At 42.0% G+C, this 26,781-nt stretch overlaps 1 protein-coding gene and 1 long non-coding RNA gene across 2 annotated transcripts in view; one reads left to right on the forward strand and one right to left on the reverse strand.

Moving 5' to 3' along the window:
• Positions 1–2,052: 2,052 nt before the first annotated feature.
• Positions 2,053–26,781, forward strand: part of LOC115108751 (ceramide synthase 6-like) — a 31,797-nt gene continuing 7,068 nt past the window's right edge. Inside the window, exons 1-6 of the mRNA XM_029633370.2 lie at positions 2,053–2,382; positions 6,699–6,804; positions 7,298–7,428; positions 12,176–12,233; positions 15,431–15,481; positions 15,629–15,721. Coding sequence (XP_029489230.1) covers positions 2,213–2,382; positions 6,699–6,804; positions 7,298–7,428; positions 12,176–12,233; positions 15,431–15,481; positions 15,629–15,721 — 609 coding nt within the window. The 5' untranslated portion in view covers positions 2,053–2,212. The remainder of the gene's footprint in view (positions 2,383–6,698; positions 6,805–7,297; positions 7,429–12,175; positions 12,234–15,430; positions 15,482–15,628; positions 15,722–26,781) is intronic.
• LOC135565499 (uncharacterized) overlaps positions 15,336–26,781 on the reverse strand; it is a 33,979-nt gene continuing 22,533 nt past the window's right edge. The window contains exon 4 of the long non-coding RNA XR_010461637.1: positions 15,336–18,670. This is a non-coding gene — a long non-coding RNA (uncharacterized LOC135565499). The remainder of the gene's footprint in view (positions 18,671–26,781) is intronic.

Raw genomic sequence — 26,781 nt, forward strand, 5'->3', positions numbered from 1 at the left:
GCGGAGAATTACTACGGCCTGTGATGAAAACATCCGGAAATAGCCGCGCAACTTTCACCACAAAAAGACGGAAATAAATGATAACGCAAAATCATGTCCAAAACCGTGCACTTGAATTTGTGATAGGCCTATAACATTTGGTCGTTTTAGAACAATTTTCAATTCCAAAAGTGAACGTTTTGTTTTTGTAGTCGCCAAATTAAATAATGAATCAATCAAATAAATTGCCTATTATTTGTTAATAACTTGATAATAACTTAATTTGAACCAATTCAGTTGTTTTAAGCCTACGGCATTTCAGCTTTGGTTACAGTTTAGCCTGGATGTTAGATTTGTTACAGATCTATTTTGGATCACGCAGTGATGAAGATGTGACATTCTATCCTGGATCATGAAAGTTGCTACAAAGGATCACAGTGACCACTAATCAAATATGTCCACTAGATGGCAATATTATACCTTCAATCACATACCATGGCCATATAGACTTATGTACTCTTGCGAAAACTGCTTACACTAATAAAATAATGTTTGCATGTTAATTAATATTAATTAAATGAAAATAATTAATAAATGTACATTAGCTTATGTATTTACACTTATCCATTCATTTATCCTATAATAACATCGACATTGACAATTGGCGCAGCGTTGTCCTGGTTAGAGTTTGGCCGGGGTAGCCCGTCTAGCATCACTACTCTGGACGGTTCTGACTTAGAATATGTGGACAACTACAAATACCTAGGAGTCTGGTTAGACGGTAAACTCTCCTTCCAGACTCACATTAAGCATCTCCAACCCAAAGTTAAATCTGGAATTGTCTTCCATTTCATAACAAAGCATCCTTCACTCATGCTGCCACACTGACTATCCTACCGATCCTTGACTTCGGCGATGTCATTTACAAAATAGCCTCCAACACTCGACTCAGCAAATTGGATGCAGTCTATTACAGTGCCATCCGTTTTGTCACCAAAGCATCATATACTACCCACCACTGCGACCTGTATGCTCTCGTTGGCTGGCCATCGCTTCATATCCGTCGCCAAACTCACTGGCTCCAGGTCATCTATAAGTCTTTGCTAGGTAAAACCCGCCTTATCTCAGCTCACTGGTCACCATAGCAGCACCCACCCGTAGCACGTGCTCCAGCAGGTATATTTCACTGGTCACCCCCAAAGCCAACTCCTGCTTTGGCCGCCTTTCCTTCCAGTTCTCTGCTGCCAATGACTGGAACGAATTGCAAAAATCACTGAAGCTGGAGATTCATATCTCCCTCACTAGCTTTAAGCATTAGCTGTCATCCCCATATTGTTATTTTTTGTTTTGCTCCATTGCACCCCAGTATCTCTACTTGCACATTCATCTTCTGCACATCTATCACTCCAGTGTTTTTGCTAAATTGTAATTATTTTGCCACTATGGCCTATTTATTGCCTTACCTCCCTAATCTTACTACATTTGAACACACTGTATATAGACTTTTATATTGACTGTACTTTTGTTTATTCCATGTGTAACTGTTGTTTGTGTCGCACTGCTTTGCTTTATATTGATCAGGTCGCAGTTGTGAATGGGAACTTGTTCTCAACTTGCCTAGCTGGTTAAATAAAGGTGAAATAAAAAATAAAATAAATAAAATATAACGTGTCTTCTGCTATGAGTGTGCTGGTCAGTAGGTGACATGATTTACCAAGTATTCACGATGATACTGTTCGTTTGCCTGATATTTCATAAATGGGACATTTGCCTAACCAAAACGTGGTAGGAACAGTCAGGACACGAATATATTATGAGTTGGCTAGCCTATCAAAAATAGCCTAAACGAATTATTCTGCATGGGATTGAGGAAATTATGACCTAATCCACAATCAATGGACAGCCAGCCTATTCCATAAATTAAACAAAATACCTTGCTATTGCCATATCCTACAACACATTAAACCATAGACATTTAAACATGATACTTCTGGATTGCGACTGCATGTTTGACATTTCAATGCACCAATCACTCGCTGAGGAGCAGATGCCTACTTCCCTACACTGGAAAGAGCGAGGGGGTAAAAAGACTGGCGGGGCATACACTGATCCATCACACTAAAAACCTGCAAAGATCGCCCGTGAGACTGCTGCAACTACGCTATAGGCCATTGATATCGCGTTAATTTCTGTTCAATTGGTAAGGGGGACAAAGTGTCCACAATACAAGGAAATGGCAGGTATTTTGGCATGGTTTTGGAACGAGAGATTTTGGCTCCCTCACAATGTAACCTGGGCTGACCTAAAAAACACAGATGAGGCAGCCTTCCCGCAAGCTGAGGATTTGTATCTGGCTTGTCCTTTAGCCTTCTGCATCTTTATGATTCGACTGGTTTTCGAAAGGTGGGTGCATGTATAAGTGATTGGTATAACTGAAGATACTGTTGGTTTCGTTTCATTTACATGTAGCCTAAAGAAAGCCTATTTTAAAGAATACTATATCGGGTATTGAAGCATGTTTAGCTCACACCGAATTTCTAGACAATGACATCCACATGGTGATTTATCCAATAGTGAAGGTAACGTTAACGTTCCTCTATATGCCTGTCTGTATTGTCACAAAGCTTTTTCGAGATATGTATCGGATCAATAGACCTGAATTATTTTCCACAATGAGATACATGTTGACTTTGCTTCCAAACTGCAGCTGTCAGTAGTCGAGGGCAGTATTCGTGTCATGCTCGTCTCATTTAGCCTAGGCTTCTATTGACCTCGCAAGGGTCTGTGCTGCCAATGTCTTAATGGTGATCATTGTGTTTAGCTTCATGTAGCCTATTTGTTGTAAGCCTGCCTATCCCAATTGTACATAGCCTACCAAGCTAAGTGTTGATGCTAGCCTGGTACATCGCTCAGACACAGACTCTGTGCAATAGACATCAACCCACAGACAGGAACCCACAGCAGTTTCTCAATATTGCCTAATACCACACTTTTTATAAAGGTGTATATACGTCAGTAGGCTACAGTTGAAATGTGTCTTACTGTAGGCTACATACCGTACATGATGTCACTGATTGGATGCCTGTCATAAGGTCATTCTGCTGAGTCCACCACCACCATGACACCTCACTCACCAACCCACCACCTCCAGTCCACCTCTAATACGGAAAACAGTCACAATGGGAATTTGACTTTTCATTTAAATATGTGTGCTGTATAAGTCTTCATTGGACTGTTGAGAGGCTTGTTGTTAAATGTACATTTTCTTGATTACTGATGATATGACCTGTAATACCAGTCAAATGTTTGGACACACCTACTCATTCCATTGGGGCAGCAGGTAGCCTAGTGGTTAGAGCATTGGGCCAGTGACCGAAAGGTTGCTAGATCGATTCCCTGAGCTGACAAGGTATAATCAGTTGTTCTGTCCCTGAACAAAGAAGTTAACCCACTGTTTGTAAGCTGTCATTTTAAATAAGAATTTGTTCTTAACTGACTTTCCTAGTTAAATACAAAAAAATCCAGGATTTTTCTTTATTTGTACTATTTTCTACATTGTAGAATAATAGTGAAGACATCAAAACTATGAAACAACACCTATGGAATCATGTAGTAAGCAAAAAAGTGTTAAAGAAATCAAAATATATTTAAGATTCTTCAAAGTAGCCACCCTTTGCCTTGATGACAGCTTTCCACACTCTTGGCATTCTCTCAACGAGCTTCATGAGGTAGTCCTGGAATGCATTGTAATGAACAGGTGTGCCTTGTTAAAGGTTAATTTGTGGAATGTCTTTCCTTCTTAATGCGTTTCAGCCAATCAGTTGTGTTGTGACAATGTTGGGTGGTATACAGAAGATAGCTCTATTTGGTAAAAAACCAAGTCCATATTATGGCAAGAACAGCTCAAATAAGCAAAGAGAAACTACAGTCTATCATTAATTTAAGACATGAAGGTCAGTCAATACGGAAAATTTCAAGAACTTTTAAAGTTTCTTCAAGTGCAGTCGCAAAAAACATCAAGCGCTATGATGAAACTGGATCTCATGAGGACCGCCATAGGAAAATGAGCCCCAGAGTTCATTAGTTACCAGCCTCAGAAATTGCAGCCCAAATAAATGCTTCACAGAGTTTAAGTAACAGACACATCTCAACATCAACTGTTCGGTGGAGACTGCGTGAATCAGGCCTTCATGGTCGAAATTGCTGCAAAGAAACCACTACTAAAGGACACCAATAAGAAGAAGAGACTTGCCTGGACCAAGAAACACGAGCAATGGACATTAGACGGGTGGAAATCTGTCTCAGTGCAAATTTGAGGTTTTTGGTTCCAACCTCCGTGTCTTTGTGAGACGCAGAGTAGGTGAACGGATGATCTCCGCATGTGGTTCCCACCGTGAGGCATGGAGGAGGAGGTGTGGGGGTGCTTTGCTGGTGACCCTGTCAGTGATTTATTTAGAATTCAAGGCAGACTTAACCAGCAAGGCTACCACCTGATTTGCGCTTAGTGGGACTATCATTTGTTTTTCAATGGGACAATGACCCAAGTCACCTCCAGGCTGTGTATGGGCTATTTGACCTAGAATGAAAGTGATGGAGTGGTGCCTCAGATGACCTGGCCTACACAATCACCTGACCTCAACCCAATTGAGAAGTTTCAAATCGAAACAAATCAAACTTTATTGGCCACGTGCCGAATACAACAAGTGTAGACTTTACTGTGAAATGCTTACTTACAAGCCCTTATCCAACAGTGCAGTTCAAGAAGAAAATATTTACCAAGTAGGCTAAATTAAAAAGTAATAATAAAAAGTAACACAATAAGAATAACAATAATGAGGCTTTATACAGACTGCATGGGTACAGAGTCAGTGTGCAGGGGTACAGGCTAATTTAGGTAATCTGTACATGTAGGTGGGGGCAAAGTGACAATGCATAGGTAACAAACAAACATCGAGTAGCAGCAGTGTACGGCGGGGGGGGGGGGGTGTTAATGTAAGTTGTCAGGTGGTGATTTTTATGAATTGTTCAGCAGTCTAATGGCTTGGGGGTAGAAGCTTTTCAGGAGCCTTTTGGTCATAGACTTGGTGCTCCGGTACAGCTTGCCGTGCGGTAGCAGAGAAAACAGTCTAACTTGGGTGACTGGAGTCTCTGACAATTTTATGGGCTTTCCTCTGACACCAACTATTCTCTAGGTCCTGGATGGCAGAAAGCTTGGCCCCACTGATGTACTAGGCTGTTCGCACTACCCTTTGTGGCGCCTTACGGTCAGATGCAGAGCAGTTGACATACCAGGCATTGATGCAGCCGGTCAGGATGCTCTCGATGGTGCAGCTGTAGAACCTTTTGAGGATCTGGGGGCTCATGCCAAATCTTTTCAGTCTCCTGAGGGGGAAAAGGTTTTGTCGTGCCCTCTTCACAACTGTCTTGGTATGTTTGGACCATGATAGTTCTTTGGTGATGTGGGCACCAAGGAACTTGAAACTCTCGACCCGGTTTGGGATGAGTTGGACCGCAGAGTGAAGGAAAAGAAGCCAACAAGTGCTCTGCATATGTGAGAACTTCTTCAAGAATGTTGGAAAAGCATTCCAGGTGAAGCTGGTTGAGAGTGCCAACAGTGTGCAAAGCTGTCATCAAGGCAAAGGGTGGCTACTTTGAAGAATCTAAAATCTAAAATATATTTTGATTTGTTGAACACTTATTTTTTATTTTTTTTACACTACATGATTCCATGTGTTATTTCATAGTTTTTTTTATGTCTTCACTATTACTCTACAATGTAGAAAATAGTAAAAAATAAAGAAAAACCCTGGAATGAGTAGGTGTGTCCAAACTTTTGACTGGTACTGTATAAAATATGTGTGCCAAGACTAAGATGTTTGCTTTTTAAATGTAGATTATACACACAGCTTGCGTATGCACACACAAGTCTCACATGTACTATTATTGTTCAAGGGCATCTATGATACTATTTACTGAAACATATAGTAGTACTGGATTAGTATCCATTGAACCTGCCAACAACTGCTGTTGCCCTTATGTTGCCTCTCACTGAGCACAGTATCTCTGTCAATGGCAGCTAGACAGCAAGAATTAGAAATGTCGGTGTTCACAATTCACAACTTGTAAGGCAGCGTTTTAACACATTAGGTTTTTATAGATACAACTGAAAGGTCTGTTTAGGCTGGTCCCTCCAGATTAGATTTTCTGATTGCTGACGGCACACTTCATTTGCAGAGTAAGGACTTTTTTTATGAATAGACTACTAGACCGCTAATCTCTCTCTCTCTCTCAGCTGTCTCTCTCTCACAGCTGTCTGCACATGGACATTTCATCTTGATCTTGGCAACACTTCCAGCAGTTTAATCTCCCATAACCCTTTGTCCATGAATGTGACTGTTACTCAATCATATAACCTCACGATACCATCTTTCATTTATACAGTTGTGAAATTTAGCCAGATTCTTACATTGCGAATTGCTGACGATGTATACAGAAATACTGATTCAGAAATTCACACATTGTACTTATAGTTGGATAAGATTTTGAAGCTTTTGAGATGTTAAAAATACAACTGGTTGTCAGTATTGTCAATGTTGCTGCCACGATGGTCCCCATTTACCACAAACAAAAACACTTTTCCGATGAACAACAATTGGATGGTGATTATACAGTACCTACTGTGAGAATATTCTGACATTGTTGTGTTTATTCTTTTGTAGGTTTATTGCCAGACCGTGTGCCTTGGGTCTCAAGATACAAGCCAATGGACCACAGAAAGCCCAGCCCAATGCCATTTTGGAGAAGGTGTTCACTGCTATCACCAAGGTAAAAGTAGTGCCTGTGTTTCCACTATGTCATGTCTTTGTTTGCATTTTAGTACTGATAACTGAGATTAAAAGCCATCTCTTTGCAAAAAAGGCATTGGATTCAGTTTGAGTCCAGAAAGCAAAACTTCATGAAAATATGTGCACCATTAGTTATTATTCACTCAGAAAGGAAGTGAGATTCTTCAACAAATGCTCAGATTCACCTACTGAGCAATTTAGCAGACTACCTCCACACTGGGTAGACATTCTGAGGTGGAAACAAAGGCACTTTAGGGCTTCTTCTTTTCAGGAGACCGTAAACTGGTTCAATTGATGCACAATTGCAACATTTTTACTGTCCCTTAGTACGTGATGCTGATGAAACGTTCAGACATTGATTGCCTTTTATCTCTGTGAATATCAAGACTGTTTTAACTTCTGACATGTCACACCTTCCCCACAATAATGGCAGCCTTGTTAACAGTCAGGTGTCTGGATCTTGTGTTTCCTAGCATCCAGATGAGAAGAGGTTGGAGGGCCTGTCCAAACAGCTGGACTGGGATGTACGGACCATCCAGCGCTGGTTCCGACAGCGCAGGAACCAGGAGAAACCCAGCACGTTGGCTCGATTTTGTGAGAGCATGTAAGAGGTCTTGACAGCTTCAAAATTCTACATACTATCACTAATATAAACACATAGGTGCGTGTTTGTTCAGTGGAAACCGATTTTAGGTGTGGATACATAGGCTTTCCAGTCATTGCCTTTACTGGAGCAGGCCTGTCAGAGTGGGCTCATGTCTGACACCATTGGAGCCAGACTGGCAGTGGGAGAGGCAGTGAGGGACAGAGTGGGTCTCTGATGCCCTGGGGCTGCCCACTCAGGGGCTCACTGTTGAAGGGATTCTCTGCTTAGACGACTGGCGAGTTCATTATTTGATCTTCAAAGAGAAATACCAGATTCAGTTTGTCGGTGTGAAATGTGCCATGGTTCAGCAACTGGATTCGGTTACTTTTTAGTGGAATAATCAAATAAAAACGTCTCTCAAAAGCATAGCCTCTATGTAACTGGAGCAAATCTCTGCCTGTTTTCTCAATATTTTAAGCTCACATTTAATAGAGGATGTCCCTACATTCTAAATATATGCAGTGTCGTGTCTGTAGGCAGAATGGAGTTGACAGACTCCGAATGGATTGGATGCCTGATTGGTTTCTTTGTTGTATCATTTGCTTAAAATGTAATTTTGTAAACCGACCCAGGCACACTCGTCTCAGCAGTAATCCTACTGTAATTAGTGTTTGGGTTTGAGAGGACGCTGTTGTCTCCGACACTTCAGGATGGCAAAGCTGAGGCCGCTGTTCCCTTTTTCATAATTTTGAGAAAGAGAGACAAATTTAGACTGGAGACAGCGGATCCCAAAGAGGCTGCATGCAGTTTTAACGGGACAGTTGGGTCCCCAGGCCCCAGTGGGGCACGTGCTTTGTTTTCTACCACAGTGCTGGATGTCTGAACTGTTCTGCCTCCACTCCTCTGTGGTTCGATTCTGTAAAGAAGAAAAGAGCCAAAAGCAGCAGATTATAATCCAATGAACCGTAAAAGACAAAGCTCAGATTTGTGTTTTGTAAAATAGAAAGCCTGGAACGTCCTAATGCGGAAAATTTGCAGGGACATAAAAATAAGCAATAACTTATAAGAATATCTATTATAAAGCAGCAAAGAACATTATGTCCACATCTGTTTCTGCTGCTTTCTGCTCAATGATGACCATAGAACACCACAGAACTGTATGAAGAGTAATTACTTCAGTATCATGCTTTCATGGCTTTGAATGCAACAGCATGGTATTTAACAGGACCGTGTATTTGGTACACAGTCACCAGCAAAAGTATTTTCAGCAAAAGTAATTGTGAGTCATAGTAATTGTACATAAATAGCACTGATTCAGCAGCACTTGAAGCACAATGTTTGACGGTGTTTGACTAACCAGTTGCTAAGTTACCGTCTTCTTGACCTATGGTTAGGTCAATGCATCCAGCTCATTTGTTTTTTAAATGAATGAAGCACAGAGAGCTATTACTGGTGGCTTGATTATTTGAATTCCATGAACGATGGCCTTTCTTTTCATTCAAATGTTTAACACCTTCTCACAATGCAACTGTTTTGATTATGCACGATCACAATTTCCCTCAACCCAATTTCCCTAAAATAACATAAGGGTGTATACACTGGTATTCCAGTCGAAAAGCAGCACAAGTGTGAATTCAACCAGTTGCAGAGACCTGGGTATACTAGACCAATTCTACGGTACGCTAGTCTGCCCTGAGGCCTGCTAGCCTGTCAGAGATGTGGCCGGAGTGCCAGGGCTCTCACCTCCCAGCGTCTGCATTCCAGGGTGAGTCACTGCCACTGGAGCCCGGACGCCACTGGACTGCACTACCTCGTGGCAAAGAGGGAGGCAGGCACGCCCAGTCCCAACCTCTGCTCTGCTCTGGACTTACATAACCCTGCACATACCCAAAACTACTGCACATTGATTGGATGGGAACGTTTCTCCTGTGATCATGGACTTTTCTAGCTCTCGGGCAGAGCTGTTCCAGTTGATAGTTCAGAGATCAAAGCTACACTGAGCAGGGAGATGCTGCTGCACAGGCCATAACAACCAACAAACGACTGCACTGAGAGAAGGAATGAGAGACAATAACAAAACACACGTCCTTCTCAGACATTACAAGGGGGGTTACATAATGAAATTACACTGGCCAAAAATATAAACGCAACATGCAACAACAAAAAAACAGTCAGTATCTGGTGTGACCACCATTTGCCTCATGCGACATGACACATCTCCTTCACATAGAGTTGATCAGGCTGTTGATTGTGGCCTTTGGAATGTTGTCCCACTCTTCAATGGCTGTGTGAAGTTGCTGGATATTGGCGGGAACTGGAGCATGCTGTCGTACAGGTCGATCCAGAGCATCCCAAACATGCTCAATGGGTGACATGTCTGGTTAGTATGTGTACTGATCCTTGCGACATGGGGCAGTGCATTATCATGCTGAAACATGAGGTGATGGCGGCAGATGAATGGCACAACAATGGACCTCACGGTATCGCTGTGCATTCAAATTGCCATTTCAAAAAAATACATTGAGTTCGTTGTCCGCAGCTTATGCCTGCCTATACCATAACCCCACCACCACCATGGGGCACTCCGTTCACAACATTGACCTCAGCAAACCGGTCACCCACACAACACCATGCATGCTTGTCTGCCATTTGCCCGGTACAGTTGAAACCGGGATTAATGTGTGAAGTGCACACATCTGCAGCGTGCCAGTGGCCATCGAAGGTGAGCATTTGCCCACTGAAGTGGGTTACAACGCCAAACTGCAGTCAAGTCAAGACCCTGGTGAGGATGACGAGCATGCAGATGAGCTTCCCTGAGAAAGTTTCTGACAGTTTGTACAGAAATTCTTCAGTTGTGCAAACCCACCGTTTCATCAGCTGTCTGGGTGGCTTGTCTCAGACGATCCCGCAGTAAAGAAGCTGTGTGTTGAGGTCCTGGGCTGGCGTGGTTACACGTGGTCTGCGACTGAGGCCTGTTGGACAATTCTGTAAAACGACGTTCAAGGCGGCTTATGGTAGAGAAATGAACATTAAATTATCTGGCAACAGCTCTGGTGGATATTCTAGCAGTCATCATGCCAGTTGGACGCTCCCTCAACTTGAGGCACCTCTGGCATTGTGTTGTGACAGAATTGCACATTTTAGAGTGGCCTTTTATTGTCCCAAGCGCAAGGTGCACCAAAGTAATGAACATGCTGTTTTAATTAGCTTCTTGATATGCCACACCAGTCAGGTGGATGGATTATTTTGGCAAAGGAGAAATGCTCACTAACAGGGATATTTTTGAAAAAATCTGCTTTTTGTGCATATGGAACATTTCTGGGATCTTTTATTTCAGCTCATGAAACATGGGACCAACACTTTGCATGTTGCATTTATATTTTTGTTTAGTAGTTATTTAAAATATATATATATAATATTTGACTTAAATACATTATTTAATAGAAACACTTGACTGAGACAGATTCCTTCTTCTGGCTATTAATGATGCCAAAATGCATCAATCATTCAGGACTGAGTCTCTCCATTAATATGGCCTCTCATAGGTGGAGCTGCCTGTCAGCTGCAGATGTACTCTTTCACACAGTCACAGCAGCACACAGGCATACCCATCATGTACAAGGCTACAAATTACAGACAAGAAGTTCCAACTCTGAATAGCACAATGTGACAGGGATGTTGTATGAACCTAATAGGTACTGACTGGCCTCCGAGGGGGAACTTGACAAAATGGTGATCATGCTGTGTGACATTGGGAGTTTTCCATACATCTCAGGTGGTTTTAGTGTGCGTAGCTTTAGCTGGCCTTACAAGAAGTAAGTATTTCTGACAGCAATAGACAGAAAACGCACCACAATATGCAATGCTGAATACACTACAGTAAATCCAGTCCCGGGGTATTAAATGTCAGTGATCACAATACGGGAGGCTTTACCTGTACTCTGGTTACGATCATAAAATCCATTTAAAGTTCACAGTTAGCCGTTGTTATGTAAATGCAAGCTGAAAAGTACCAGTGGCCTGGCTTTGGGCCAAAGTGGGAGTAGGTCCGCCCAGTGTAGGTGGAAACAGAAATGTCTGAGCCTTTTGGATAAAACGCTGAGGTAAATCCTGCATGGAAATGTAACATTGGCACTCTTCTCTTAGGTTAAACTGAGTAGCTGATCAACATGACTAATGACTTTCCTTTTTCATAAGCTATTTTCATTTGATTCGGTGACTTTTGAAAATCATTTGGAATATGATACTTCTATTGTGTTCACCACTAATTGGCCTAAGAAGTAAAAGCTGTGTATATAATTACCACCAGTGATTCAGTGCTTACAATAAAAATTCCTGTTAGATTGAGAAAAATAGAACAAAAAAAAACAAAGAAGGGTCCTAAGCAATGCATGTGCCATTTAGTAAATGCGTGTAGAGCGCGAGCCCTATTCTGATTATCAGCTGTTGTCAAACACACTTCCTCAATACTGTGCAGCAAATTCTACCTGATGAATAGCAGAAATTAGTATGAGATCCTGGCATTTAAAGCATAATCCAAAATATCTGATCCATTTCCGCATACCCAAAAAGCCTACTATTTAGAACGCAAGTATGGGTATTCGGAACTAGCCAATGGCTTTCTTGGCTGTCCTTGGATTGGCCTCCCTTACAGCAGCTTAGACATGGCCTCTTTTTTTGACATTCCACAGAGGATGCATCCAAACCCCAAAACTGTGTTACTGACTGATGTTCTGTTGTCTTTGGGTTTTTTTTTCTTTCACAGGTGGCGATTTACATTTTACCTCTATATATTTACCTACGGAGTGCGTTTCCTTAAAAAGGTGAGTGTGCTACTTTCCTAAATCTTTTCATTGATAAAGTTATTAGAGCACTTTTTGTATTGAAGGCACGTTATTCAAGGAGGAGCTGTAACAGAGGCTTGCGCACCCGAGAATATCCGGAAGAGGTGGATCTTGCTTGGTGTATATTGCTATGAAAGGGGGACCAAGTGACAAATAATGCACCTCTCAAACACTCCAACCAGTGCTCACTGATAAATAATGGATACATTTGCTCTCAGCACAGCATCCATTATGACGATATTACTGTCTTCGAGCACATGCACAGTTGAGAAACTAGTTCCCTGTCAACTGTCATCTTCAGTCTAACACTATTGTTACTCTATACTGTACCAGTCAAAAGTTTGGACACACTTACTCATTCCAGGTTTTTTCTTAATTTTTTACATTGTAGAATAATAGTGAAGACATCAACTATGAAATAACATATAGATTCATGTAGTAACCAAAACAAGTATTAAACAAATCAAAATAGATTTTATATTTAAGATTCTTCACAGTAGCCACCCTTTGCCTTGATGACAGCTTTGCACACTTGGCATTCTCTCAACCAGCTTCATGAGGCAGTCACCTAGAATGTATTTCAATTATTTTCTTCCTAATGCGTTTGAGCCAATCAGTTGTTGTGACAAGGTAGGGGGGGTATACAGAAGATAAACCTATTTTGTAATGACCAACGCTGGAGATGAGAAGCAGGTACGGGGAGTCAACATTTATATTTATTCAGGAACAGACAGTGGAAGGCAGATGTGTGTGATGATGGTGGCAGGAGTGCGTAATGCTGGGGATCCAGCTGGGGCGTGAAAGGAAGTTGATCCCACTGAGGCGTGGGAGCCCAATAATCCGGTGGAGGTGTAGCAGCCTGACGAGCCAGCTGAGGCCTGACGTGGGATGGGTGCCTTCCGGGGCAAGAACCTCTCAAGCCAGCTAGGGCGTGACAGCCCGACAAGCTGCCGTAGGCACTCCCGGTTCCATTGGTGGCGGCCACCGTACCTGACATCACCACCAATCGCAACGCCAGCACTCCCCGATGCTTCATATGATGGCTTCAGCATTCTGTAATGACCGACGCTGGAGATGAGAAGCAGGTACGGGGAGTCAACATTCATTCAGGAACAGACAGGTAACAAAACAGGAACAGCGTCAGCAGACGGGTAAACAACGGCAAACGACAATTAATGATGAAGCAGGGAACCAGACCGATATATAGTGGAGATGTGATTGAGTCCAGGTGAGTCCAATAATCAATTATTCACGTGACGGGGGGGAAGGCAGGCGTAATGCTGTTGAGCCTGGCTCCTTCGAGCACCGGGGAGTGGGAGCAGGCGTGACATATTTGGTTAAAGACCAAGTCCATATGTCAAGAACAGCTCAAATAAGCAAAGAGAAATGACAGTCCATCATTACTTTAAGACATGAAAGTCAGTCAAAGTTTCCTCAAGTGCAGTCGCAAAAACCATCAAGCGCTATGATGAAACTGGCTCTCATGAGGACTGCCACAAGAATGGAAGACCCAGAGTTACCTCTGCTGCAGAGGATAAGTTTGAGTTACCAGCCTCAGAAATTGCAGCCCAAATAAATGCTTCAGAGTTCAAGTAACAGACACATCGCAACATCAACTGTTTAGAGGAGACTATGTGAATCAGGCCTTCATGGTCGAATTGCTGCAAAGAAACCACTACTAAAGGACACCAATAAGAGAAGAGACTTGTTTGGACCAAGAAACACGAGCAATGGACATTAGACAGGTGGAAATCTGTCCTTTGTTCTGTTGAGTCCCAATGTGCGATTTTTGGTTCCAACCGCCGTGTCTTTGTGAGAAGCGGTGTGGGTGAACGGATGATCTCTGGGTGTGTATTTGGTGTGGGGGTGCTTTGCTGTGGACACTGTCAGTGATTTATTTGGAAATCAAGGCACGCTTAACCAGCATGGCTACCACAGCATTTTGCAGCGATACACCATCCCATCTGGTTCCCACTATCATTTGTTTTGCAACAGGACAATGACCCAACACACCTCCAGGCTGTCCAAGGGCTATTTTACCAAGAAGGAGAGTGATGGAATGCTGCATCAGATGACCTGGCCTCCAAAATCACCTGAACTCAACCAAATTAGCCCCCAAAAATTGCTTTGTCATTATGGTGTATTGTGTGTAGATTGATGGGGGGGGACTATTTCATCAATGTTATAATAAGGCTGTACCGTGACTAAATGTAAAAAGTCAAGGGATCTGAATACTTTCCGAAGGCACTGTGTAAGGAAATACAACTGAAAATAGTTTGAGGGTATCTTTTATAGTTTTTTATGTGTTTGACTCTGTGCTCACTGATATTGTGTAATGTACGGAGGCCAAAAGCCTTTTGTGTCTGTAGTAATTGAATGCTGCTGATGATGCCGTTGATCAGGAATCATGATTAGGGGGTGAATAGGAGACATTGCGGCGAGGATAATTTCTCATTGCAACAACTTGCACGACGATGCACTTTGTGGAATGAGTTAATTTCCTACAGTTGGGCCTAGTGAGTCTCCCGGGTGTGTTGAGACTCAATAGGCCCAACATGCTTGCTGGTAGAAAAAGGGCACTGTATCTATTACAAATCTATACACTATAGACCTACAAAATACGTTTAAATCCCTAATGTAAGAGTCTGTGTTTGCATGTCAACTTGAGCAGAGTTTGCAGTTTTAAGTAGGTTATATTTGTTTTGGTCCAGAATCATCTGTCATTGAAGGCAAACACCCTGTGAGAGATGACTATGATGATAAGCAACTCATTACCATGCCTTTGTAGTCGAAGTCCCTCTTGTGTCAAGACCTAAGACAGTCTTAACCACATCCCCCAGTTCACTACAGCATTCATCATGTAGCCTTCGACCAGAATGAGCATTCTCAGTTTTGTCCCCAGGCTAACGCGTTCATTCTTAACTTGCACTACTAGCGTACAGCAAAAGTTTCCTTTGATTAAATTAAGTTTCCCTTAATGAAAATACAATCTGACATGGTTACGGTTGCAATGTTATTGATGTGCTGGATCTTTTAAGCAAACATTTAGTATTGAGCCAGAGGCAGCATAGCATACAGGTGTGGCGATCAATAGCACTTTATGAATGTAATACATTTTTTGGGAAACAGCATAACAATACATTTAATATTCTGTTCATTTTTGTGTGTGTCTGCAGACACCATGGTTATGGAACACAAGAGAGTGCTGGTACGACTATCCTTATCAGGTAATGTTTTGATCATGAGAAAATTCTCCAATGTTTTCCCTGTTAATTCTTTTCACTTAGCTACAACAGTTATTGTATTTGAAAGGACATAGTTTTGATCCAGCTGTACTGATGTGTGTGTGTGTGTGTGTGTGTGTGTTTTCACAGCCACTGACGGTGGACATCCACTATTACTATATACTGGAGTTGTCGTTCTACCTGTCCCTACTCTTCTCCCAGTTCACAGATATCAGAAGGAAGGTAGGATACCAATTTTAGTCAATTCATTAATATAATATAGTCAATCAATGTTTGTTTATCACATTGCTTGCTCCATAGATATTTGTTTGCATATGATTAAACACCCATTTCAAGGTAAATCTATTAATAATACAAAATAAAACAAATAATATCTTTTTTTTTTATAATAAAGCCATTTATTAAAGGGATAATCCACTCCAAACCTCTAATTCCTATAATTAACTGTGTTAAAGAACATATACAGTTGAAGTCAGAAATTTACATACTTAGGTTGGAGTCATTAAAACTCGTTTTTCAACCACTCCACAAATTTCTTGTTAAACTATAGTTTTGGCAAGTCGGTTAGGACAGCTACTATGTGCATGACACAAGTCATTTTTCCAACAATTGTTTACAGACAGATTATTTAACTTTTAATTCACTGAATCACAATTCCAGTGGATCAGAAGTTTACATACACTAAGTTGACTGTGCCTGGAAAGCTTGGAAAATTCCAGAAAATTACATCATGGCTTTGGAAGCTTCTGATAGGCTAATTGACATATTTGAGTCAATTGGAGGTGTACCTGTATCTCAAGGCCTACCTTCAAACGTAGTGCCTCTTTACTTGACATCATGGGAAAATCAAAAGTAATCAGCCAAGACCTCAGGAAAAAAATTGTAGACCTCCAAAAGTCTGGTACATCCTTGGGAGCAATTTCCAAATGCCTAAAAGGTACCACCTTCATCTGTACAAACAATAGTACGCAAGTATAAACACCATGGGACCACACAGCCATCACACCGCTCAGGAAGGAGATGCATTCTGTCTCCTAGAGATGAACTTACTTTGGTGCGAAAAGTGCAAATCAATCCCAGAACAACATCAAAGGACCTTGTGAAGATGCTGGAGGAAACCGGTACAAAAGTATCTATATCCACAGTAAAACGAGTCCTATATCAACAACCTGAAAGGCCGCTCAGCAAGGAAGAAGCTACTGCTCCAAAACCGGCATAAAAAAGCCAGACTACGGTTTGCAACTGCACATGGGGACAAAGATCGTACTTTTTGGAGAAATGTCCTAAAATTACCATTGTTATGTTTGGAGGAAAAAGGGGGAGGCTTGCAAGCAGAAGAACACCATCCCAAACATGAAGCACGGGGGGGACTGGTGCACTTCACAAAATCGATGGCATCATGAGGGAGGAAAATTATGTGGATATATTGAAGCAATATCTCAAGACATCAGTCAGGAAGTTAAAGCTTGGTCGCAAACAGGTCTTCCAAATGGACAATGACCACAAGCATATTTCCAAAGTTGTGGCAAAATGGCTTAAGGACAACAAAGTCAAGGTATTGGAGTGGCCATCACAAAGCCCTGACCTCAATCCGATAGAAGATGTGGGCAGAACTGAAAAAGCGTGTGCGAGCAAGGAGGCCTAGAAACCTGACTCAGTTACACAAGCTCTGTCAGGAGGAATGTGCCAAAATTCACCCAGCTTATTGTGGGAAGCTTGTGGAAGGCTACCCTAAATGTTTGACCCAAGTTAAACAATTTAAAGGCAATGCTACCAAATACTACTTGAGTGTATCTAAACTTCTGACCCACTGGGAATGTGATGAAAGAAATAAAAGCTGAAATAAATCACTCTCTACTATTATTCTGACATTTCACATCTTAAAATAAAGTGGTGATCCTAACTGACCTAAGACAGGGAATTTTTACTAGGATTAAACTGAGTTTAAATATATTTGGCTAAGGTGTATGTAAACTTCCGACTTCAACTGTATGTGAACAATATTTTTGGGTAAACAAATGTTTCATTTTGTGTTTATAACAAGGTTGGTAGCAGCATGTAAAAATCGTTGTGGAGATCTGTTGCAGCTCAAGTCAACTACTAAACCCACAATGCCATGCTCTCTGGGCTGGCTGCACACAATAATACCAATGTCAATATTAGCATGTGAAGTAGCTAAACAAACTGCACTATCAATTTAGGAGTCTCTCTCACCGAGTTCAATTAGCAATTCTCTGCCCAGAGCAAGTGCAGCGTATGTTGCTATGGCAACAACAGACGTTTCCCACAAATACACAGGGAGCATTGCGAGATGATACTTGAAGGAAAAACTGAGTTGAATCATTTGCTACACTGTTTAGCTTGAGCACATCTAAGCGAAAAATAAACATTGTCATAACAATATAAACGGAGTTCTAGACGAGTATGCCCATATCATCTATTAACTGATTTGTCAATCTGGAGTGCAGGTAATTGTTTTAAAAGCTTTATGAAAGGGGATAACACACTATACCATATCACCAGTGACGAGAACCATGTAACTATGACATGTTCCTACATGATTTCACAGATGGACCACTTAGAATTTAAATCATGGGGAAAATGTTTCATTTAACCACTGATAGAACAGAAGATTTCACCAAATTGACAGGAGTGTCGTGATTTTTATTTCTGGGGTGGATTATCCCTTTAAATCAAAGGGAAATGCCTCATAACTGGTTTTAATACATTCTGAAACCAAATGTGTTCTTTTTACTTTTTTTTCTCTTTGTATTCAAATCAAATCAAATGTATTTATATAGCCCTTCGTACATCAGCTGATATCTCAAAGTGCTGTACAGAAACCCAGCCTAAAACCCCAAACAGCAAGCAATGCAGGTGTAGAAGCACGGTGGCTAGGAAAAACTCCCTAGAAAGGCCAAAACCTAGGAAGAAACCTAGAGGAACCAGGCTATGTGGGGTGGCCAGTCCTCTTCTGGCTGTGCCGGGTGGAGATTATAACAGAACATGGCCAAGATGTTCAAATGTTCATAAATGACCAGCATGGTCAAATAAAAATAATCACAGACAGAACAGTTGAAACTGGAGCAGCAGCACGGCCAGGTGGACTGGGGACAGCAAGGAGTCATCATGTCAGGTAGTCCTGAGGCATGGTCCTAGGGCTCAGGTCCTCTGAGAGAGAAAGAAAGAGAGAATGAGAGAGAGAGAGCATACTTAAATTCACACAGGACACTGGATAGGACAGGAGAAGTACTCCAGATATAACAAACTGACCCTAGCCCCCGACACAAACTACTGCAGCATAAATACTGGAGGCTGAGACAGGAGGGGTCAGGAGACACTGTGGCCCCATCCGAGGACATCCCCAGACAGGGCCAAACAGGAAGGATATAACCCCACCCACTTTGCCAAAGCACAGCCCCCACACCACGAGAGGGATATCTTCAACCACTAACTTACCATCCGGAGACAAGGCCGAGTATAGCCCACAAAGATCTCTGCCACGGCACAACCCAAAGGGGGACGCCAACCCAGACAGGAAGATCACATCAGTGACTCAACCCACTCAAGTGACGCACCCCTCCTAGGGACGGTATGAAAGAGCCCTAGTAAGCCAGTGACTCAGCCCCTGTAATAGGGTTAGAGGCAGAGAATCCCAGTGGAAAGAGGGGAACTGGCCAGGCAGAGACAGCAAGGGCGGTTCGTTGCTCCAGAGCCTTTCCGTTCACCTTCCCCCAGTAGAAAGAGGGGAACTGGCCAGGCAGAGACAGCAAGGGCGGTTCGTTGCTCCAGAGCCTTTCCGTTCACCTTCCCACTCCTGGGCCAGACTACACTCAATCATATGACCCACTGAAGAGATAAGTCTTCAGTAAAGACTTAAAGGTTGAGGCCGAGTTTGCGTCTCTCACATGGGTAGGCAGACCATTCCATAAAAATGGAGCTCTATAGGAGAAAGCCCTGCCTCCAGCTGTTTGCTTAGAAATTCTAGGGACAATTAGGAGGCTTGCATCTTGTGACCGTAGCGTACGTGTAGGTATGTACGGCAGGACCAAATCAGATGGAAAAAAAGCTGTCCTTGAAACAGTCTTGATATGTTCTTCAAAAGAGAGATCAGGGTCCAGAGTAACGCCGAGGTCCTTCACAGTTTTATTTGAGATGACTGTACAACCATTAAGATTAATTGTCAGATTCAACAGAAGATCTCTTTTGTTTCTTGGGACCTAGAACAAGCATCTCTGTTTTGTCTGAGTTTAAAAGAAGAACGTTTGCAGCCATCCACTTCCTTATGTCTGAAATGCATGCTTCTAGCGAGGGCAATTTTGGGGCTTCACCATGTTTAATTGAAATGTACAGCTGTGTGTCATCCGCATAGCAGTGAAAGTTAACATTATGTTTTCGAATTACATCCCCAAGAGGTAAAATATATAGTGAAAACAATAGTGGTCCTAAAACGGAACCTTGAGGAACACCGAAATTTACAGTTGATTTGTCAGAGGACAAACCATTCAGAGACAAACTGATATCTTTGCGACAGATAAGATCTAAACCAGGCCAGAACTTGTCCGTGTAGACCAATTTGGGTTTCCAATCTCTCCAAAAGAATGTGGTGATCGATGTTATCAAAAGCAGCACTAAGGTCTAGGAGCACGACGACAGATGCAGAGCCTCGGTCTGATGCCATTAAAAGGTAATTTACCTCCTTCACACAAGTGCAGTCTCAGTGCTATGATGGGGTCTAAAACCAGACTGAAGCATTTCGTATACATTGACTGTCTTCAGGAAGGCAGTGAGCTGCTGCGCAACAGCTTTTTCTAAAAATTTTGAGAGGAATGGAAGATTCGATATAGGCCGATAGTTTTTTATATTTTCTGGGTCAAGGTTTGGCTTTTTCAAGAGGCTTTATTACTGCCACTTTTAGTGAGTTTGGTACACATCCGGTGGATAGAGAGACGTTTATTATGTTCAACATAGGAGGGCCAAGCACAGGAAGCAGCTCTTTCAGTAGTTTAGTTGGAATAGGGTCCATTATGCAGCTTGAAGGTTGAGGCCATGATTATTTTCATCATTGTGTCAAGAGATATAGTATTAAAACACTTGAGTGTCTCTCTTGATCCTAGGTCCTGGCAGAGTTGTGCAGACTCAGGACAACTGCGCTTTGAAGGAATACGCAGATTTAAAGAGGAGTCCGTCATTTGCTTTCTAATAATCATGATCTTCTCCTCAAAGAAGTTCATGAATTTATCACTGCTGAAGTGAAAGCCATCCTCTCCTGGGGAATGTAATGGCTCTTCGATACTGCACGGTACTGTCTTTCCAAGCTAGTCGGAAGACTTCCAGTTTGGTGTGGCGCCATTTCCGTTCCAATTTTCTGGAAGCTTGCTTCAGAGCTCAGGTATTTTCTGTGTACCAGGGAGCTAGTTTCTTATGAGAAATGTTTTTAGTTTTTAGGGGTGCAACTGCATCTAGGGTATTGCGCAAGGTTAAATTGAGTTCCTCAGTTAGGTGGTTAACTGATTTTTGTCCTGTGGCATCCTTGGGTAGACAGAGGGAATCTGGAAGGACATCAAGGAATCTTTGTGTTGTCTGTGAATTTATAGTACGACTTTTGATGTTCCTTGGTTGGGGTCTGAGCAGATTATTTGTTGCAATTGCAAATGTAATAAAATGGTGGTCTGATAGTCCAGGATTATGAGGAAAAACATTAAGATCCACAACATTTATTCCATGGGACAAAACTAGGTCCAGAGTATGACTGTGACAGTGAGTGGGTCCAGAGATATGTTGGACAAAACCCACTGAGTCGATGATGGCTCTGAAAGCCTTTTGGAGTGGGTCTGTGGACTTTTCCATGTGAATATTAAAGTCATCAAAGATTAGAATATTATCTGCTATGACTACAAGGTCCGATATGAATTCAGGGAACTCAATGAGGAACGCTGTATATGGCCCAGGAGGCCTGTAAACAGTAGCTATAAAAAGTGATTGAGTAGGCTGCATAGATTTCATGACTAGAAGCTCAAAAGACAAACATCTTTTTTTTTTTTTGTCAATTGAAATTTGCTATCGTAAATGTTAGGAACACCTCCGCCTTTGCGGGATGCACGGGGGATATGGTCACTAGTGTAGCCAGGTGGTGAGGCCTCATTTAACACAGTAAATTCATCAGGCTTAAGCCATGTTTCAGTCAGGCCAATCACATCAAGATTATGATCAGTGATTAGTTCATTGACTATAATTGCCTTTGAAGTAAGGGATCTAACATTAAGTAGCCCTATTTTGAGATGTGAGGTATCATGATCTCTTTCAATAATGACAGGAAGCTATTCACAAAATAAAAGACAAGAAGGGTAAAATAGTAACAGATCCGCAGGATATTAATAAATGCTTTGCGCAGTTTTACTCAGAGCTATACCAATCAAAATGCGATGCTACTGATCCACAAACTATGGAACGCTTTCTCGCTGAATGTGAACTTCCTAAACTAGACGGGGGAAGATTCTGCACTCGATGCAGGGATAACTTTAGAGGAAATTAGCACAGCGATAGCACAATTTCCAAACAGCAAGGCCCCTGGGCCCGATGGATATGTAATAGACTGGCGCAGAATTCTATAAGAAGTACTATCTCCACTTATGTTGCAAATGTTTAAACAATCCAAAGAAAATGCCAAACTCCCGTAAACACTGTATGAGGCTACAATAGCACTGATCTTGAAAAAAGATAGAGATTCCATGGAGATGTCATCTTATCGCCCCGTGTCGTTACTCCCCATAGAAAACAAGGTGTTGACAAAGATATTGGCAAACCGATTGAAAACATACATTTCCGACATCATACACCCTGACCAGACAGGTTTTATCCCGGGCCGACATATATACTACAATTTGAGACTCCTTTTCAACGTAATGTATCACGATCACAAGGTTGAGGCAGTGGTAATAGCTCTTGATGCAGAGAAGGCGTTTGATCGGATTGAGTGGAATTATATGATGTCGGTTCTGGAGCACTTCGGGTTCGGAAAGGAATTTATTAATTCGATAAGAATTATTTATGCACACCCAATGGCGTCCGTGGTAACCAATCAAGAAATGTCGTAGTCATTCCGCTTGTTCAAGGGGTGCCGACAGGGGTGCCCTATTTCGCCTGCTCTCTTCGCTATAGCCATGGAACCCCTTGCTACTCGCATTCGGGCATGTGCCGATATAGCTTCTGTTAAAATAAAGGACACAGAGCACTATATGCAGACCATGTTCTTTTGTTTTTGTCCAAGCCTAAAACGTCTATTCCACCCTTACTTAACTTGATAAACACATTTGGCTCCTTCTCTGGCTACAAGATAAACTGGCAAAAAAGTGAGTTGATGCCAATATCACGGCCTGTGGATATGCAATCTACCCCGTTTAGAACAGTGATGGACAAGTTCACAAGCCTTGGCATTGTAGTGACAAGATACCTTGATCAGCTATTGAAAGCGAATTGGGACATGAAAATATATCAGCTTAAACAAAATATAGATTTTTGGAAAACTCTGCCTATCTCCTTGGTTGGTCTTATAAACGCTATTAAAATGGTTGTCCTACCCAGGTTTCTTTACCTCTTCCAATGTCTACCCAATTTCATACCACAAAGCTATTTTAAGAAACTGGATTCAATAGTAACTCCATTTTTATGGGATAACAAGGCAGCCAGAATTTCAAAGAAGCATTTATGCAAGTACAAAATAGAGGGGGGCTTTGGCCTTCCTCACTTTAAACTGTATTATTGGGCTGCTAATCTGAACATTGTGTCTTTCTGGAGGGAAAGTTTACCTGCGATGAGACAGAAGGATATGCCTGCATGGCTTTTGATTGATCAGGCCTCCTGTCAACGTTCCTCACTCCCTGCACTTGTTAATAGCCCATCATATGTGAAAAAATCCACTTATGACTCTAACCCAGTCATTTGTCATACACTTAGGATCTGGAAACAGATTAGGTATTTTCTTAACATACCCACATACCCACCAACATACCCACAACCATACATTGACAGCCCGATTTGCCTGAATCATGCTTTCCACCCCGCATTGGATGATGTGGTGTTTTCACAGTGGAGGGAGAAGGGGCTCACAACAATTGGTAATCTATACATAGATGGTCAGTTAGCTTCATTTCAACAATTATAGGGAAAGTTCAACATGCCAACAACACTTTTTTTCAGATACCTCCAAATCAGGAATTTCATAAGGACACATATTCCACAGTATGGCATGAAGCCAAATAGTCCTACATTAGATAGCTTGATCCTTGTCAAACCCCATTCAAAAGGGTCGGTCTCTAGACTGTATGATGTGCTACAGGCCCACATAGAGGTATCCACAGACACCATTAAAAGGGCTTGGGAACAAGAACTTGGGTCAGAAATCTCAGATGAGGACTGGGTAGAAGTTCTCAGGAATATAAACCACAGTTCGGTGAATGCCAGACACAACCCTGTACAGTTTAAGGTGATACACAGGTTACATTACTCAAAAGTAAAACTGCATAAAATATTCCCGGACACCTCACCACTGTGTGAGAGGTGCAAGCAGGATGAGGGGACGTTGACCCACTTATTCTGGACATGTCCTAAGTTACATGTTTACTGGGCTCTCATTTTTGATTACTTATCTAGAGCCTTTGATAGAGTTCTAGCCCCAGACACATTGACCGCTCTGTTTGGTACAGTTGATGGGAATAACCACGAAGGGAAAGCTGTCTCTCTTTGTACTCTATTAGCCAAAAGGCTCATATTGCAATTTTGAAAACTGGAGACTGTACCTACCTTTGAAATGTGGTTACGGGATTTAGGGAATGTAATACATATGGAAAAGATTCGATACAATACCTCCAATAGAAGTCCAATGTTTTACCAAATATGGCAGCCGATACTGGATAAATGGTCTAGTCCCGCTTCATAACTGGGTTGACGATCTGCTGCTACTCTGTGCTGTACTCCACTCTATTTATTTTTGGCTTAACTACACTGCTTGTAATGACTATATGCTGTCTGTCTTCTTATACATGTACCACCTAATAGGATTTTGTTTTATTTTGTGTATGTGTGAGTTAAGTTTTGTTTTCTAAATTGGCCGTCCCATTCAACAGTACAATGAATGTCATTGTTAGTATTGCTGTCTTTTTTATTAGATTTTTTTATTGTAAAATAAACATATTATTAAAAAATAATGACAGGAATGGAGGAGGTCTTTATCCTAGTGAGATTGCTAAGGCGAACACCGCCATGTTTAGTTTTGCCCAACCTAGGTCGAGGCACAGACACGGTCTCAATGGGGATAGCTGAACTGACTACACTGACTGTGCTAATGGCAGACTCCACTATGCTGGCTAACAGCCTGCTGCCTGGCCTGCACCCTATTTCATTGTGGAGCTAGAGGAGTTAGAGCCATGTCTATGTTGGTAGACAAGATGAGAGCACCCCTCCAGCTAGGATGGAGTCCGTCACTCCTCAGCAGGTCCGGCTTGGTCCTGTTTGTGGGTGAGTCCCAGAAAGAGGGCCAATTGTCTACAAATTCTATCTTTTGGGAGGGGCAGAAAACAGTTTTCAACCAGCGATTGAGTTGTGAGACTGCTGTAGAGCTCATCACTCCCCCTAACTGGGAGGGGGCCAGAGACAATTACTTGATGCCGACATCTTTCTAGCTGATTTACACGCTGAAGCTATGTTGCGCTTGGTGATCTCTGACTGTTTCATCCTAACATCGTTGGTGCCGACGTGGATAACAATATCTCTACACTCTCTACACTCGCCAGTTTTAGCTTTAGCCAGCACCATCTTCAGATTAGCCTTAACGTTGGTAGCCCTGCCCCCTGGTAAACAGTGTATGATCGCTGGATGATTCGTTTTAAGTCTAATACTGCGGGTAATGGAGTCGCCAATGATTAGAGTTTTCAATTTGTCAGAGCTAATGGTGGGAAGCTTCGGCGTCTCAGACCCCGTAACGGGAGGAGTAGAGACAAGAGAAGGCTCGGCCTCAGACTCCGACTCGCTGCTTAATGGGGAAAACCGGTTGAAAGTTTCTGTCGGCTGAATGAGCGACACCGGTTGAGCAGTCCTACAGCATTTCCATCCAGAAACTGTGAGAAAGTTGTCCGGCTGTGGGGACCGTGCGAGGGGATTTATACTAACGTTTCTATCTGTACTTACTGGTGGCACAGACGCTGTTTCATCCTTTCCTACACTGAAATTACCCTTGCCTGATGATTGTGTCTGAAGCTGGGCTTGTAGCACAGCTATCCTGGCTGTAAGGCGATCGTTCTCCTGTATAATATGAATACAGCGACTGCAAGTAGAAGGCATCATGTTAATATTACTACTTCGATTCGGCTGTTGGAGGTCCTGACGAACCATGTCCAGATAAAGCGTCCGGAGTGAAAAAGTTGAATGAAAATAAAAAGTTGAGGGGAAAAACCAAAAATATAAACGGTAATTAAAAAGTAAAAACCGTAAAGTTGTCAGGTAGCAAAGTAAGGTTGGCAACAAAACGCACAGCAACACGTAAACAAGTCTGCAAGTCAGTTCTGTTATGCAGTGGTAATCTCAAAAAAGCCTTAATTATTGTTTGTCTGCATTCAGGCCTGCTATTGTCTGTTCTAGGATTTTGTTTTATTTTTTGGTCTTTGCCTTGGTGTGGTGTTTTAGTCTAATCTCCGCTCTGTGAAATCACAGGCCTCAGAGGAGGAGATGGATTACTGGAATTTTCTGGCAGACATTGTAAACCGTTTTCCCCTCTTATTTGTTTTCGGTTGAGTCTCATTTCATTATTCAGTTCCTAGAATCTGAAGATTATTACATTTCTCCATAATTTTTTTATTTATTTCAGTGTCATGTCATTCCTTGTCCCCACTGATAAACTATTATTTAAGAATGAAAAAGATTCATTTGAAATATTTCATATTGAATACGAATTGAGACACAAATGGTTTCAAGTTAGTTTTGATATCTGTGAGTGTGTTTTAGACCTGGTTTATCTGAGGTGATTTTGTTAGTAGCACATGTTTTATATATTTTTCGTAACCTAGCCTCTCACTCCACTTCATCCTGAATGATGTTTAAACACAGTAACTGAGGGTCAAACAAACAGCTGTGATGACATCAGGCCCAGTTTTGTGACCCACTCACACTTAATCCCTAGACTAAAGATAAATAATCCATGGACCGTACACGCACAGCCGCTATGGAAAAGACCACTGCAGAACTGCTCATCTGCAGACAGACACACATTTGATACACACACAGACTCA

Source organism: Oncorhynchus nerka, linkage group LG3 (genome assembly GCF_034236695.1).
Source record: "Oncorhynchus nerka isolate Pitt River linkage group LG3, Oner_Uvic_2.0, whole genome shotgun sequence".
Taxonomy (NCBI): Eukaryota; Metazoa; Chordata; class Actinopteri; order Salmoniformes; family Salmonidae; genus Oncorhynchus; species Oncorhynchus nerka.